This window comes from Pipistrellus hanaki (genome assembly GCF_964339955.1).
Source record: "Pipistrellus hanaki genome assembly, chromosome: 18".
In the NCBI taxonomy this organism is placed as follows: domain Eukaryota; kingdom Metazoa; phylum Chordata; class Mammalia; order Chiroptera; family Vespertilionidae; genus Pipistrellus; species Pipistrellus hanaki.
In genome coordinates, this window is record NC_140520.1 from 2,565,001 (window position 1) to 2,580,011 (window position 15,011).

Here is a 15,011-nt window from a genome sequence, read left to right on the forward strand (position 1 = left end):
GCCAGGGTGAAGTCCCGCAGCCGCGGGAACACGAGGGCCGTGTCATTCTGGGCCCCGTCCAGCACGTAGATCCTCTCGGGGGGCCCCAGCGGGTCCTTGGTCCAGAGCCCGGCGGCGCCCCCGAAACGCTTCAGGATCTTCATGGACCGCACCTGCGAGATGGTGTAGCCGCAGTCTGCGGGGGAGGAGGCAAGCACAGGAGACACAGGCGAGAGTTAGCGCCCAGGGTGGGCCACGGGAGAGCCGAGGTCGGCAAACTGCGGCTCCAGAGCCACCTGCGGCCCTTTGGCCCCTTGAATGTGGCTCTTCCACAAAGTAGCACGGCCTGGGCGAGTCTGTGTTGAAGAAGTGGCGTTAGAAGGAGTTTAAGTTTAAAACATGTGGCTCTCCAAAGAAATGTCAATCATTGTGCTGTTGATATGTGGCTCAGTAGACTAACAAGTTTGCCGACCTCTGGCCCAGTGGATGCCTCCGCTGCTGGGGGGACTGGGAGAAAGGGTCCCCAGGAACCCTCCTTGATGGGCCCGTCATTACAGAGTTGCCCGAAAACAGATTCCAGAAGACACAGCCCGCGCGGACGGGGCAGGAGGGGAAGGGGACCGGGGGGCAGCTCTGCGTTCCCCGGGCAGGCACGGGCTCCTCCGTGCGGGCCGAGGGCCAGGACACAGGCCCTCCGAGCCGGGGTCTGCCTCCAGGCCGCTCACCTGTCACCATGTCGTACTTCTCGTTTCTCCTGCCCTTGCCTTTGGCCCCCGAGCCTCCGGGCACCTTCTCGTTCACCTCCTCGCAGGGCAGAGCCGGGCTCTGGGTCTCCAGGTAGTCCACCTCCCGCTCCAGGCGGTCCACCCTCCCCGCCATGGTGTCCGCCTCCGTCCGCAGCGCCTCCCGCTCCTTCTCGGCCACCTCGAGCAGCGGCAGCATCTTGTTCTTGAAGTCCCGCAGCTCGGCCGCATGCCGGCTGCTCTGGTCCTGGCACTGGGCCAGCCGTTCCTGAGGGGATGGGTGGGGGGAGGAAGAGGGGTGCGGGGAGGAGGAAAGGCTGCAGGGTTAGACTCCCGGGCAGGGAGAGGCCCAGCCAGGGAGTCAGGAATGGGGAAGAGCACACTCAGCGGTCAGCAACCTCCACCGAAAGGAAACCAGATGCTCAGAGACGCTAGAAGTGCAGGAAGCCAGGCTCAGCTCACCCAGGCCCCGGCCACCCAGCACCCCCTCCCGCCTGCCTCCCTGCCAGCGGGGCCCCGGCCACCCGCCTCCAGGCCGGCTCAGTGCGTGGTGGGGGTGCGCGCTGCCCCAGGACACAATTCTCCTGGGATCAGGAGGCTCCAGACTTCACCGTGGGAAAAGAGAGAGTTCTCTGGGAGCTTCCAACTTGAACAGAAGCATCAGCTCGTCCTGGGATGCGTCCCCACAGTCCCAGCTCTAGTTTGCCCTCTTCCCTCTAGACCCGTGGTCAGCAAACTGCGGCTCTCGAGCCACTTGCGGCTCTTTGGCCCCTTGAGTGTGGCTCTCCCACAAAATACCACGGCCTGGGCAAGTCTATGTTGAAGAAGTGGCGTTAGAAGAAGTTTAAGCTTAAAAAAGTTGGCTCTCCAAAGGAATTTCAATGGCTGTCCTGTTGATATCTGGCTCTGCGGACTAATGAGTTGCCGACCACTGCTCTAGTCTTACCGAGTCCCCGGGGGTAAGACACAAAGGTCTGAATCCCTCTGGGTACGTGGGGAAGAGGACTTACATCCTGAGGATCTTACTGAAAGATGGGGATTCCTGTAGTTCTCACAGAGTCCTGTCTGTCACCCCTCGATGCCTGACACACTGGGTGCACCGACGACAAAGTGCCACCCTGCCAGGCTGGGCGGGAGAGGAGCCACTCACCTCGAGGGCGACCAGCCGGCGTTCCATGTACTCCACCAGGTGCTGCTGCTGTGCTCCCAGGGGCCCCGACCACCACAGGAGGAGCAGGAGGAGGAGGGGAGCGCGGGGTCCCATGGCAGCGGAGAGGGGCCCGGGCAGGAGAGCACAGGCTGCCGTGTGCGCGGCTCTGCCCTGGAGCCCGCGGGGGAGCCTGGGAGGGGGGTGGGGGCGGGCCTTCCCTTCGGGCTCTCTGGGTCTCTCTCACTCCTCTGGAATGCTTTCAGGCCTTCAGGCCTTCGTGGCCCCGCCCCCTCCCTTCTGCCGGGCTGATCAAACACAGATGGCCCCGCTGCAGAGCAGCCAGCCTTAACCGCCTCCCGCCTGGGCCGCAGGCTCCCCGGGAGAGGACAGCCTGTGGGCAGTCGCCCAGGAGAAGGGGGCGCTGGGAGGCCCAGAGAAAACTCGGCAAACTATTCCCATGTTTCAGAAGGCCTCCAGTGCTGACATAAGATATATCCTTTGTTAATCTTTCCCAGCAAAAAAAAACAAAAACAAACAAACAAAAAAAACAAGAAACAGCCTAGGCTGTTTTCTGCCGTGGTCAGTGGAAGCTGGAAGCCGAGGAGAGGTTTGAGGGGACGAGGTGGGGAAAAGGGCTACAGTGGTCCTCTGTAGCCTGGTCTTCACAGCTCATTGGCGCCACCTAGTGCTGAACACCAGGTATCGTCTCAGGATTAACAGGGAAACCAAGGTTTCCACTTCAACAACGTCTTATGGAATTTTCCACAGCAAACCAAGCAGACTGAATTTATAAGTGTTTTCATTATTAAATGGCCGACTTCCCCACGGACGACCCAATCACTTATGGGGCCATGCCAGCCTCTCTCTTAGTTAGCCTAAAAGACAAGGATATAACGGATAAAAAACAATTTGAAAACAAAACAAACAGGTCATTGAGAAGACAGTAAATTCTTGATTAGCTGACAGCAGAGCCTTTGCAGACGGCTTTCCTTGGCCTGAATGCTTCAGGGAGTGTTCTCTTAACGGGGGGGGGGGGGGGGAGTGCAGCAAGTCCACAGGAACTTTACAGTCCTTTACTCAGGGGGAAATCTGGAAAACATGCGTATGCGGTCTAAATCAACATAAACGCATCATGACTTCCCTGCTTATGGGAGAGGGTACTGGTCATTTACTCCTCTTGGTTACGGCCCAAAGGGTGCTTCTGGATGTGTGTCCTTTCTAGGTCCCCTGTGGCTGCAGGCGCCCGGGTCAATGAATGGCCACTGGAGGGGTGACTGGGCCTGAAACCCATGTCCAAAGGAGTCAACGGAATGTAGCGTTTATCCAGAGACCTGCAGGATCAATCCGGACAAACCTCTGGTTCTCGACCCGGAGGAGGTACTCCCTTTAGGATGAAGGGGCCTCTGATGACGGTGCTCCTTCCCTACAAGGACCCGGCTCCCACCAGCTGCCCCGAGGGGAAGGAGCACTCTGGCTGTCATTCTCACTGGTGCTTTCACTCTGCTGTGCTAAGTGTCCGCTGGGACTCACTGGGAAACGAGACGTTTACGTGTCAGAGGTTTCTGCCTCTCTGCAAGGGCCAGAGCTCCAGTTAGGGCCCTGCAACTCCATTCTTGGGAAAAGTCCCCTCCCGAGGGCCACTGGTTTCCGCTCGGAGGTCTGTGTGAAATAATGTGTCTGCTGATTTTCAGGTGTATTTAGATATCCAAAGTTGCCATTTGGTGACTCTCTTTAACAAAAGCGAAAAAGCCACATGAATCAGAAAATTTACCCATTTTATTGATGCATGGCGATTGCTCTACATTTTACCATATTATGTAGAAAATACTGAAAATACAAGCTACTTTGTAAAACCAAAGACAAACATTGAATCCAAAGATAAACTATGTTTTACACAATGGACCCTTTTCCCGTAGTTAGTATTAAATTTTAAATATCTATTTATTTTGTTAAAATGATTATTTTACATACTCCTAAGTACATCTGCATTACAAACATAGCTCAGTAATTCTCAGAAACTGCTTCTAGAGGCTCGTTGTCCAGGGGAGAGCACGACCAGAAAAGAGAGGAAGCAACGAAAGTTTAAATCGCACACAATAGCTAGCAGATCACATACACCGAATAAAGTTGGAATTCCATTGCAATATCAAGGGTTCGAAGCAGAAATACTAACATTACATAGAATGCACACAGAATGTACTGCTACATGTAGTGAGATTATTCTTCAAGCGGAATCAAAACCACACATTATATAAAGTTTTGCAACAAACAACCATGAAGACATGCTGCACCATCCATCAGTTAAAAACAAAATCAAAATAGGAAGCAGGCGTGGGCCGTTCCTGTCACTGGGAGGCAACTTTCATCTCCTAATTTAAAAGGAACCCCCTAACCAGTGGGTTTTTGCATAATAATGCTGACTAAAAAGCCCCGGATGTGCTTGCCTGGCTGCGGGCCCTCAGGCTTACCCCCCCTCCTGGAGGATGGCGGGTGGCAGAGTGCTCACTCCTGGGGCTGGGGGCTGAGCACTGAACACAGGGTCACCCCTGGGAGCTATTAAGTAGAGTGATCAGTGTCCTGACGAGCCTAGAGTGGCTGCATTTAACTAACCCTTCCCCACTGCTCTCACCCGGAAGGAGAGAAGCCGGAAGTGCACTCCAGAGAGGGCCAGGCCACTCGGACGGACGCACGCCAGCTGCTCAGGCCCCAGGGCCAGGATGGAAAGCCACACGGAGCGCGGATACACTCAGCAGACACGGGGGGGTTTTTACCTGGCGAGTCTGAAACGCCAATGATATAGACTGGCTGCAAAGCTCTAAAACCCCTAAAGCTGCACAGTGCTAGTAAGGTGATGAAGGTAACAGTACAAATCTCGGCATCATCTTTTCCCGCATCTTGAAACGGTCTCTGCCTACGGGACTGGGGGCAGGAGCGGAGTGCTCTGTGGTGGTTTTTCCTGCATCTGGTTTCTTACAAAAACAACAATTCCTATCCCTTGTAAAGAAAAGGAACACAAAGAGTTTCCATTAGAAACTAGCTCTGCCTTCGAAGCAAGAAACTCCGAATGGGCTTGGCACAAAGGAGACACAGAGACCACACACGCCGACCAGAACACTTAACACACTAGTGACTAGCGATACTCACTGCTCGGGTGTCCTGACCAGCAGCGTGCTGAGCACACAACTCAAGAGAATGCACACACACAGACAAAGCGCCAACACCTTCCCTCCCGGCAGGCTGTCCTGACCGCCCCTCCCGGAAGCCCAGACTCCTCACAAAGAAGAAACTCCAATACCTGACAGCTCCTCGGTGTTCGACCCGAGCAGGGCTGGCTGCCCGGGCTCCATGAAATCCCCACCTCCACCCTGCACCTCCCTACGCCATCTGCACAAAGAACGTCCTAGACGTGCCCCTCCACTGCCATGCTCGATTCAGATGGCACACTTCTGTGCCTTAGGGCTCCCTTCTTCCCCAGAACCCTCCCGGGCAGGAACATCCTCAGTACCCTCCACTGACCCCGATCCGTGTGGGTGCTGAGGACAAGGGCAGTGGCGCAGCTGGCAGGGCCCCGAGAACATACAAGTTGGCAAAAAGGAACCTCGAAAGCCCAGTGGCTCCGGTGCTCTCCTCATGCTCTCGGCTGCCGCCAGCGGCACCATGAGACTCTTCTGGTACGGGGACACGGTGAGCGACACAACAGGCTCTTTGGTATAAACACATCTGTCACATGTTTTTTTCAACAAGCAAATATTTTACCAGGAATGTCAGCTATCTGCAGGAAGGACTGCCATATGGGGAAAGGGGGTGGGGGTCTCATTCTCAAAGTGACTGCACATCCTTTTGGAAAGAAGCAGCAATGCATATTAAACACTGGTTGCCTCCTCTCACCTGCTTGCTGACTGCTCCCCGGAGCAGGTGGCCACACGGCAGGAGCCGCGCGGGGACGTGCTTCTGTGAGGGGAGGCCGGGCCCGGCGTGGGCAGGGGGCAGAGGAGGAAAGCTGCTACTGGGAGGTTTCCGTGTTGGCAGAGAAACTGAGGAAACGCGCGTCCACGGCACAGCCACTAGTCCTGTTCCGATGAACCCAGCGAACAGCTCAGGGTCCCCGGGGCTTGCTGGTCCGTCCTAAGGCAAGCTCACTGTAAACTCTAGAACCACTACATCATCATATAAGGCACTACAATGGGGCAGGGGGCGGGGCAGGGAGAGACACACACGGAACAAGTCCTCACCAGACACACCTGTGCAAAAACAACCCCAGCGGCCTCCTCTCCGGCAGGCTGCGCCCTGCGCTCTCCGCACTACAGTGATAGGCTCTGACCGAACGGCAGTTAGTTCACACACATTCCCACAAGGATCAGTTCATTTGGTTTAAATACAATGGAGACACCAAGGCCATCTCCCGGGTAACACTGGAGGATCGGGTACACACGAAATACACAATTCAAGTGTAATCACTACACATTTGATTACAAATAACATCTTGGGAGAGCAGGAAAAATTGCTTATTATAGTTTTCTAATTGATATGTACATATTTAATTATGCAAAATATTAAAACACCACCATTACAAAACTTCTAAAATATTTTTAAATCCAGTAATAAATTTTTAAAATATTTTTTTTTTTTTTTTTTGCAATTCCTACATGCACTTATTGTATAAGTCTTAATAAGAGAGCATTCAGCCTGCTGCTGGCATACAAAGGAAGCTAGTCTAAAGTATAAAAGCTATACACAATGTTCTCATCGGGTCTCAGATTCTTCCGCTTTCTCCCCAAATCAATCACAGAGAACAGAAGGGAGAGGGGAGGGGAGGGGAGGGAGAGATGGGTTATTGAAAATACTACTCTTTAGGCGAAGCTCATCAATGCCAGCGCATACTACAAAGAGCTTTTGCATATAATAAAACCACCACCGCCACACAATAGCAACCACCTCAATGGCTTTTCCATAATACAATGTGAGCTGAATCAGAGGACATTTTAAAAAATAATTTCAAAATAACCCACGGTGCTCCGTTTAGGAACCCCTGGGGCGTTGTGTCTTCATGGCAGCATGGGTTCTCGCGCTGTCACCGCACGGCGAGCGGCCTTTTGAACACAGCTCTGAGAGACTCCAACAGCAATCCGGAGCAGTGCACGACCAGTTATACAGAAATAAAAACTGCCCGGTAAGTACAATGTGACATGGAAACAAAACTAAAACACTGTAGGTTTAAATATCTCACAGACACAGTAAAATTCTGAGGAGAAGTGCCTGATGGGAAAACAGGTACTTGTGAGAGCGACTCTTAAAATCGGCAATTAGGTCTTGGTTTTCAACAAGCAAAAAGCAATGATTTTTTTTTTTCTTTCTCACTAACAAACTCCAAGTCCTTCTATTGGCATTTTCCCTCCGGCCAGTAACTACAATGAAACAAAGTTAAATGAAGAGGGGCTTCGCTTGTTTTAAAAGCATGTATAGAAACAAAGTCCGAGAGAAAATATTTCCCAAAGGGTGACTCCAGAATGACCTCTCCCCATGGTCACTGCGGAAGATGGGCGTCTGACTCTTCCAAACAGCAGGCTGCTGGCGCAAACATGAGGAATTAAAAACAGGCGGACTTGGGAGACTACAATGCTGTCTACACTGGGCCAGGGTCCCCAGAGAAAGACCTTCTGTCACGCCAGCGGGCCCTGCGGAGCGAGGGGCTGGCTGAGGAGCTTCGGGAGAGCAGGGGAGGAGCCGAGCACAGCCCGTCCTGCAGCGCTGGGGGCCAGAGCGGGCGGCCACGGCCCTCCTCCCTCACGCTCACCACCTACAAGTAGGAGTACTGGCTGATCTTGGTTGGACTCAGTGGGTATCCAGTGTAAATTGTTGAGCCTCGGGACGAGCCAATGTAGGACTGGGTGGCAAACTGGTGCTGGTACTGGGCAGGGGCCACGCTGGCAGAGGTGAGGAGGCTGGGCCCCACGCTCACGGGGACCTGGTGCACCAGGGTGCTGGGGTGGGTGGCGTAGGCGGCGGCGTGCCTGGAGGAGCCCTGGGGGGAGAAGAGATGAGCGATGGAGCTGGTGGAGCCCAGCGCGGCGGCGGCGGTGGGGGCAGCATACGTGTACAGGTGAGGCTGGCTTGGCAAGTGAGCAGGGGCGGGGGCCAGGTGTGGGTGCCCCGTCGAGTGTATCGGGCTGCCGTGCTGGAAGGTGTAGGGGGCTTGGGAGAGCGGGGCCACGAACGCCTGCTGTCTGCGGGGGGCAGGGTTGCTGCTTCTCTCCTGCGAGGTTGGAGCGGACGATGCCTGCTGGTTCTGGAAGGAGGAAGAAGGGGGTAAGGCATCGCGCAGTCACTCTGGGTCAGGGCGCCGAAGGCCAAGCTGGGGGCTGAGCTTCTCCCTTCCGCTGCCGCCGGGCTTCCAGCCGTGCAGCCCTGCCTCCTGGCCGCACGTCCCAGCCCAGCCCAGAGGGCAGCGCCTGGCCCGTAAGCACGACAGGAAGCGGGTCAGGCGTCCGGAGGGCTGCCCACTCCTGCAGGTTAGTGGCTGGTGGCTCAGCTCACCCTAGTCGCGTCAGTGGGTCTGCGTTTTTCCTAACCTTTCTTTCTTGGCCATGCTTTCTCTTGCTCTCCTCTAAGTTCTTCCTCTCCCTCGAGAATTGTGGAGCTTAAAACACACGCACTAACTCGAATTTATATTTGCACTTGCATGTGTGTGCTCTCTCTCTCTCACACATGCGTACACACACACACACACATGCAGTTATATTCTCATATGTACCCTTTCTCATTGTTAGGTCACGCAGGCACCAGAATTGGAGCTGAGCAAGAGTGGCTGCAGAGGGCATAGTGACCCCGGACCCTAGCAGAGGATCGGAGGGAGGAAAAGGCCTCAAATCCGGACTCACACATGTAGGACTAGAACCGGAGATAAGATGGCCAGAGAGCTTTTCCCTGTCTCTTGCCCCAAGCAGCGTGAGGCCCTTGTAATTTATGATCAGGAGATGAAGCAGGAGAATCTGGTCTCAAAGCGCGTGGTGCTGCAGAACCAGACGCGGACTGAGCGCTTAGGCTCTGCCTGCATTCCAGACATTTCTCTCGTCTCCCAGGACAGACGGGTCCGTCTGACGGAAACCCTGGGCGTGCATCCTGCACACGCTTACACACGGATGCAGAGACAGCATGTGCGGAGCTGACACGGGCCACAGAACACCACACTGTTTGACACAAAAGGAGCTTCATTGGGCTTTATTCAGCGGTCCAGCCGGAAGTGGGTTGTCCAGAGAGTAAGAGGGGGGGTCCCCACAGAAGCCAGCAGCCCCCGGCGCTTACCTGGCTGAGGTTGAGTGGCTGTGCCGCGGTGGTGCCCCCGCGCTGCGCCCGGTACCCGGTGGGGGTGACACAGCATCCGGAGGACTGCCCACTCACCGAGGCCACGGGCTTGGTCTTAGTGCTCAGGAGACCTAGGAGAGGGCAGGCCTGCGTTAGGGACAGGAGCCAGGGCTAGGATAGCGGGCGGAGCCTCCGAGGGCCTCGCACAGCGTCACCAGCCACGTGAGTGGGAGGCTTGCGGAGTGAAGGTGCAGGTGGATCCTGTGTCCTGACGCCATGGACTCCGGAACACACACTGTATGTCCCCCTGCCTTGTCCAAAGCTCATGAAGGATCCTCACCGTGTTCACTCCCCTCGATATTCTCCAACCTCCTGATGGGCCACGTATTGACTGAAATACAAGCAAGGCACAGTTCCTGTCCCTGTCTCTTCCTGGCTTTATGTAGGAAGGGAGTAAACAAGAGTAGAATGGACGAGAAGCTGAGTAAGACGCTGGTAATAGTCAGGACAGCTGAGTATTCACAGGGCTGAAAGGCAGGCGAAGTTCTATCTTGTGGGCGCTCACTGTCTTCCAATTCTAAGAAACTGCAGGACAGCTGAATAAGCAAGTTCCACTTCCAGCACTTCCCCAGCGGAGGCTGGAGCAGTGAGCCGGTGGCGGTGGAGCAGCCTACATTCCTGGCACCCAGCCGTGCCAGCGCTCCTCGCGCAGGGGCCTGGCATGGGGAAGGGCTGCCTTGTCTGCACCTCACACGACCCCCCAGGTTAGAGGCAGCAACAGAGTTTGCTGAGAACACGAACACACCCACGCGCGGCGCAGAGAGCACAGACACCAGCACTGCAGGTGCCACTCCTTCACGTGTGGGTCTCCGCTGGAAAACGGCTGCCTGGTCACAGACTGCGTACCCGGCCCCCTTGCTCTGGGTGGGCCACGTGAAGAGTTTTCACTATTCCTAGGGCTAACGAGGTTAGCAAATGTGTGTGTCTTCCCCAAACCCTCTTCTTCCTGGCTGGATGCTGAGGAGGCCAAGGTCCTTCATTCACCAGAAACACGTGTGTGGGAAGTCACGTGAGGGAGAAGGAAACCTAGGTGTGTGGAGCCAGGAACCCTGGGGCTTGGTACTTCAGTGAGCATTACCCAGCGACTGAACCAAGAAGCCTACGCCCAGCATCCAACAGCAAGAAGGATGGAGGGGCAGGCTGATAAGAAAGGCCAGAGAAGGACCACCGCTCTGACACTGGCAGACAAAGGGTCTGTTGCTCATATTGTTCTCCAAAAACACGTCTGCAGTCATTTCCAATATTACCAGTTCCTGTCCACTTCTGGATTGTCAAAAGCAAATCATCTATAGCAAGACACCAAAAACATTGCTAATTCTCCCTGCCACTTACCGTATGTCTTGTCAACTTTCTCCAATCAACAGTGAGTGTATTTGTGAGACTACGAATTCGTTTTTATATTAATCCAAGCAAAATAAACACAAAGGTAAACTGACGGCCAAAATTAATTTCACAAGGAACTAGTTTCTGAATTAAGTAACCTTTAAGAAGTCTCCGCCATCGGCATAACAGAATGTTAAGGATACACACATCAAAGGAAAATCCAGCTCCAGCCGGAGACACTCACCCGGGGCCTGGGCGGCTGCAGGGCAGTCACCGAGCTGAGTCTTCAGCGGAGGCACAATGATGGTGCGGGGGCCAGGGCCGTCGCCCATGCCTTTGCCCTGCCCCTCCACGGGGGGCCCGCCATTGCCCCGGAGGGCGCTCAGGTTCTCGGTGGAATACGGGCTGCTCAGGGAAGAGTCAGAGTCGGGAGAGTCGTTGACAGTGACGTAGCTGATGACATTGGACCGTGCCTTCAGGCCAGAGCTGAGGAGAAGAAAATACATGAGAATCCAACCTCCTCCTAGCAATGTTCCCCGATGGCCTCTGGCCCTCCAGGGTGATGAGGAGGAGGACACCAACAATGACGGTGACAGCAGTGAAGATAACGCAGCAGCAAACTTCTGAGGGACTGTTCTTACACCCTCCATACATCTCACTGAGTACTCGGAACACCTCTACGAAGTAGCTACTGCCATGGTTATTTTGAAGATGAGGACACTGAGGCATAGGAAAATGAAGAAACTTGACCAGGGGCACGGTGATGAGTCAGCATTCAGACCCAGGACAGAATGACTCCAGAGCACACGCGTCTGACAACGATAGGAGTCGCCTCAGCCATTCCCATCCCCACTGGCCCGAAGCCAGCAGCTTACGGCCCCGGGAGCAGCCACCGCTCACCCCTTACCTAGTGGGCTTGTATTTGCTGTCCTCCTCCTCGTCGGTGTCGCTGCGGATGGTGATGACGCTCACGGGAGGGCTGGGAGTGTCTGGAATGACGATTGGCTGATGCTGATCTTGGGCGGGGACGAGGGCGTTATAGGAAGACGTGGTCCGGAGGGGACTGCTCCCCACCAGGGAATAGACTTGAGAAGGCGGCACATCCAGAGAAGACCTGCGGACCCAGGTCAGAAGAAAGACCATTCAGTTCTTGGCCTCAAAACTGTACATCTTTTCCCCAAAGCTCTCTCCAATTTGCTCTTTCTACCTAATGGTGAAGCCAATACACCCAACTATCAAAGTTCCAATAAAAATTAAACCAGCCCCTCTGGCCAGGGTTTCCAGGGCCAAGCACACCAAAATACGATATGAATCTTATTTTTATATGCGTCTCCCCCGGGTTAACCTTCACTCTGTAGAGTGAGCAGGAAAGTCACGCTGCAGCCTGCAGAAGGCCGGGGCCCAGGTGGCAGCGGAGAGAAGGGACCCCACTGCCAGGACCCCCTGGTGCGCACGCCCAGGGGAGAGGGTCGCTCCGCCTCGGCCCCTCGTTCCCAGGTGTCCACACACCGCATGCACACCGCAACATCGCCCCCCACTGGCCCCGCTGAGCTGCCGCTCCAACGAGACTCACTTCGAGGAGCTGGGAGCCAACGGCTTGTTCTTCTTCGAAGGCAGGGAGCTGGACTGCTGTTGCCTGACGACGTGGGCAACCCCAACGTTCAGGGGCTGCGCCGTGGCCAGCGTCACGTGGCTGGTGAGCAAGGACGGCGGCATGACGGTGCTGTACTGGCTGCCATGCGAGTGGGCACTCCTGCAGCCCGGGAAGAGATGAGAAGAGTGAGTGCCCCACGCACTGGCAGACCAGGGCCAAGGAGCTATCGGCAGCAATTCAAACGACCCGGAGGAGCTGCATCTTCCTGGTCGTGCACCACGTGCACCACAGGCTGCAGGCTCTCACTGTAGGGCTCCTAATCGCTTCAGACTTCCTTTCAATCTGAAGTGCAGCCGAAACCGGGCTGGCTCAGTGGATAGAGCGTCAGCCTGCGGACTGAAAGGTCCCAAGTTGGATTCCGGTCAAGGGCATGTACCTTGGTTGCGGGCATATCCCCAGTAGGGGGTGTGCAGGAGGCAGCTAATCGATGATTCTCTCTCATCGATGTTTCTAACTCTCTATCCCTCTCTCTTCCTCTCTGTAAAAAATCAATAAAATATATATATTTTTAAAAATCTGAAGTATGTGATTCCTGATTGAGCACCGGTTATTTCCCTGTATTCAAAATCTGCTTACAACGCCATCTCCTCGCCTGATACCAGTTCTCTTTTTGAAGGATTTCAAACAGAGATGAGCTCTCCTTTCTTTTCTCCCCAGTCCCCCCAGTCGCCAGGTGCCCGGCCCCGGGGACTGCCTCGCACACGGCCCAGAGAGGAGCGCAGGGCACTTGCCTCCAGTCTGCGAGCTGCTGGCCCCCGCCCATGGCCTCCGGGATCACGGCCGCAGGCTGGACAGAGTTGTGCAGCGCCACCCCGGGCAGCTGCTGCCACGTGGAGGGCAGGAGAATCTGCTGGGTGCCTCCGGGCCAAGCCTGCTGCAAGGAAACATAGAGAAATCCAGACTGGACTCGCTCTTGGCTTTTTCTTTGTGTGTGTGTTTGTTATTAGATGAAAGAAAAATTCACATCTTAAAAGAAGTCGCTTGTAGATTATTAACTTGCAGAGATTCAAAAAGAAAGATCAGAGGGGCTCAAGGTTATGCATCTTACGTTTAGGGAAAGAGGACACGCTGCTCTCTCTCAGCCACCTCCTTAACCTGACCAGCCCCCGAGAGAGACTCTAGAGCAAAGGAGTCTGGAAGTTCAGAGGTCAACTCTGGTCCAGGGCTGGAGCACCATTTGTGCGGGGATTTAAAGAATGTCCCTAGAAAGTGTTAAGACAGCTCCCTTGAGGTTCAAAATAGGAATTTAGATTTTGAGCGCCAATCAGATAAGACATCAGATCCATCAAACCCATAAAACCAAGGGGAGATGTGTTGCTTTTTAAAAAGGCAGCACCTGGAAAATGGAGCCGGATGTGGATGACCGAAGGCCAAAACCCTGTGGCAATCGAGCTGGCGTCAGCAAGAGAAAGCTGACTCCGTCATTTATGGCCCTTTCGTAGGATTTTAACGTAAGGCAGTAAGTAAAGCATTTATGAAACAGATGCAGAGAGCACCGTATTTTGTTTTTATAGTTACCTAAAACATACTGTTTTATGTATCATTTGTAGAAACGTATTTCAACAGAAAACTAATCACTACAAGAAAACATATCCTTTCTCGTTTTTCACAAGCCATGTCACTTGAAATAGACAGCGATGGATATGTCGTCTGTACTTCTTACAGAAATTCTGGCATTTTCCAAAAAAAATACCAACAGATTTGAAAGTTTCCTTTTTAGACCTGAAGTCTACAGTACAATCGCCTGCGGTGCTCAGGTGCACATGGCTCTGCTTCTTGCATTTCAAACTGCAAGGCCATCAGACAGTGTTTTAAAAACATTTCTGCAAGGAACAGATCCACTGGTTACAAATGCCGGTCCCACACAAGGAGCCTTCAGAGCAGACAAACGGCAAACATGTCTGCTACCATAAGCAGAATTTAAAACACAACAAAAAAAATAAATAAGTATGTTAAGTCACACCATGCGTCTTTCCATAAGCCAACACCTGCACAAGACAAAGCAAGTAGTTTAATACAAAGCAAGAAATAACATTCCAACGCGAGGCAGAAATCTGGCGTTCCAAGCGACGAAACTGTATCGATAGAAGAAGAACAAAAATATGCGAAGCTTAGCGAACGGCCAGCGCAAGCTTAAGCGAAGCGGGAGAGGAGAAGTGTCAATGGCATTGCAACCTCGGCACTAGACGTGAGCCATCAAGACCAGGGGCTCAGATCAGTCCAGCTGGAACTAGATCTGGCTTCCTTACACTCGGGAGTTATGCTTACGATAGAATTAATCTGGAGGCGAGAAAGAGCTTTGTAAACTGAAAACCAAACCAATTCCAACAACCACAGTATGTTTTTGGAAGTGCTTTCACTCAGATGAGTCTTTGAGCAACAAGAGAGCTTGACAGCCTCTCTGAGGGGCTGCAGAAGTATCAGGACCCCTGGTGTCAGCTAGGTTTGAAGTGCTTCTCTGCTTTTCAATTTCAAAGTATTAAAATGACGTCCAATAAGTAATTCTAACTCTCCCAAACAACACTTCGAAAAATCACTCTTAAAGTTACAGGTCCTAAAATACTCCTCAAAGTCCTGTTTGCATTTCTTCCCCTCTCAGTTGTGCTTAATAAGTTTCCCTCGGAATTCTTAGGAACAAATCTTGTATCTGCATAAAATTTTGACCCATATTTTCACCTTTGGATGAAGACTTATTTGTAAAATAATTTATCCATAAACCCCTAAAAATGAGTTCACCTTTAATTTCAATCAACAAACACGATCTGCAGTGATTCTAAGGCAGTAGCTTTCAATGGAAGAT

The 15,011-nt window shown here is 53.4% G+C and overlaps 2 protein-coding genes across 4 annotated transcripts in view; both read right to left on the bottom strand.

The window, feature by feature from the left end:
* Positions 1–2,079, bottom strand: part of OLFML3 (olfactomedin like 3) — a 3,201-nt gene extending 1,122 nt beyond the window's left edge. The window contains exons 1-3 of the mRNA XM_084866250.1: positions 1,873–2,079; positions 705–990; positions 1–175 (exon numbers count right to left, since the gene is read on the bottom strand). The exon at positions 1–175 is cut by the window's left edge and continues 1,122 nt beyond it. Of these exons, the coding sequence (XP_084722376.1) occupies positions 1–175; positions 705–990; positions 1,873–1,986 (575 nt within the window). The 5' untranslated portion in view covers positions 1,987–2,079. The remainder of the gene's footprint in view (positions 176–704; positions 991–1,872) is intronic.
* A 1,551-nt stretch (positions 2,080–3,630) lies between these two features.
* HIPK1 (homeodomain interacting protein kinase 1) overlaps positions 3,631–15,011 on the bottom strand; it is a 52,169-nt gene continuing 40,788 nt past the window's right edge. For 2 of the 3 annotated variants that reach the window (XM_084866156.1, XM_084866153.1), the window contains 6 exons: positions 12,943–13,085; positions 12,131–12,310; positions 11,465–11,671; positions 10,802–11,043; positions 9,175–9,305; positions 3,631–8,158 (listed from right to left, as the gene is read on the bottom strand). In XM_084866156.1, coding sequence (XP_084722282.1) covers positions 7,670–8,158; positions 9,175–9,305; positions 10,802–11,043; positions 11,465–11,671; positions 12,131–12,310; positions 12,943–13,085 — 1,392 coding nt within the window. In that variant the 3' untranslated portion in view covers positions 3,631–7,669. The remainder of the gene's footprint in view (positions 8,159–9,174; positions 9,306–10,801; positions 11,044–11,464; positions 11,672–12,130; positions 12,311–12,942; positions 13,086–15,011) is intronic. The other variant, XM_084866154.1, reaches the window with a different exon arrangement.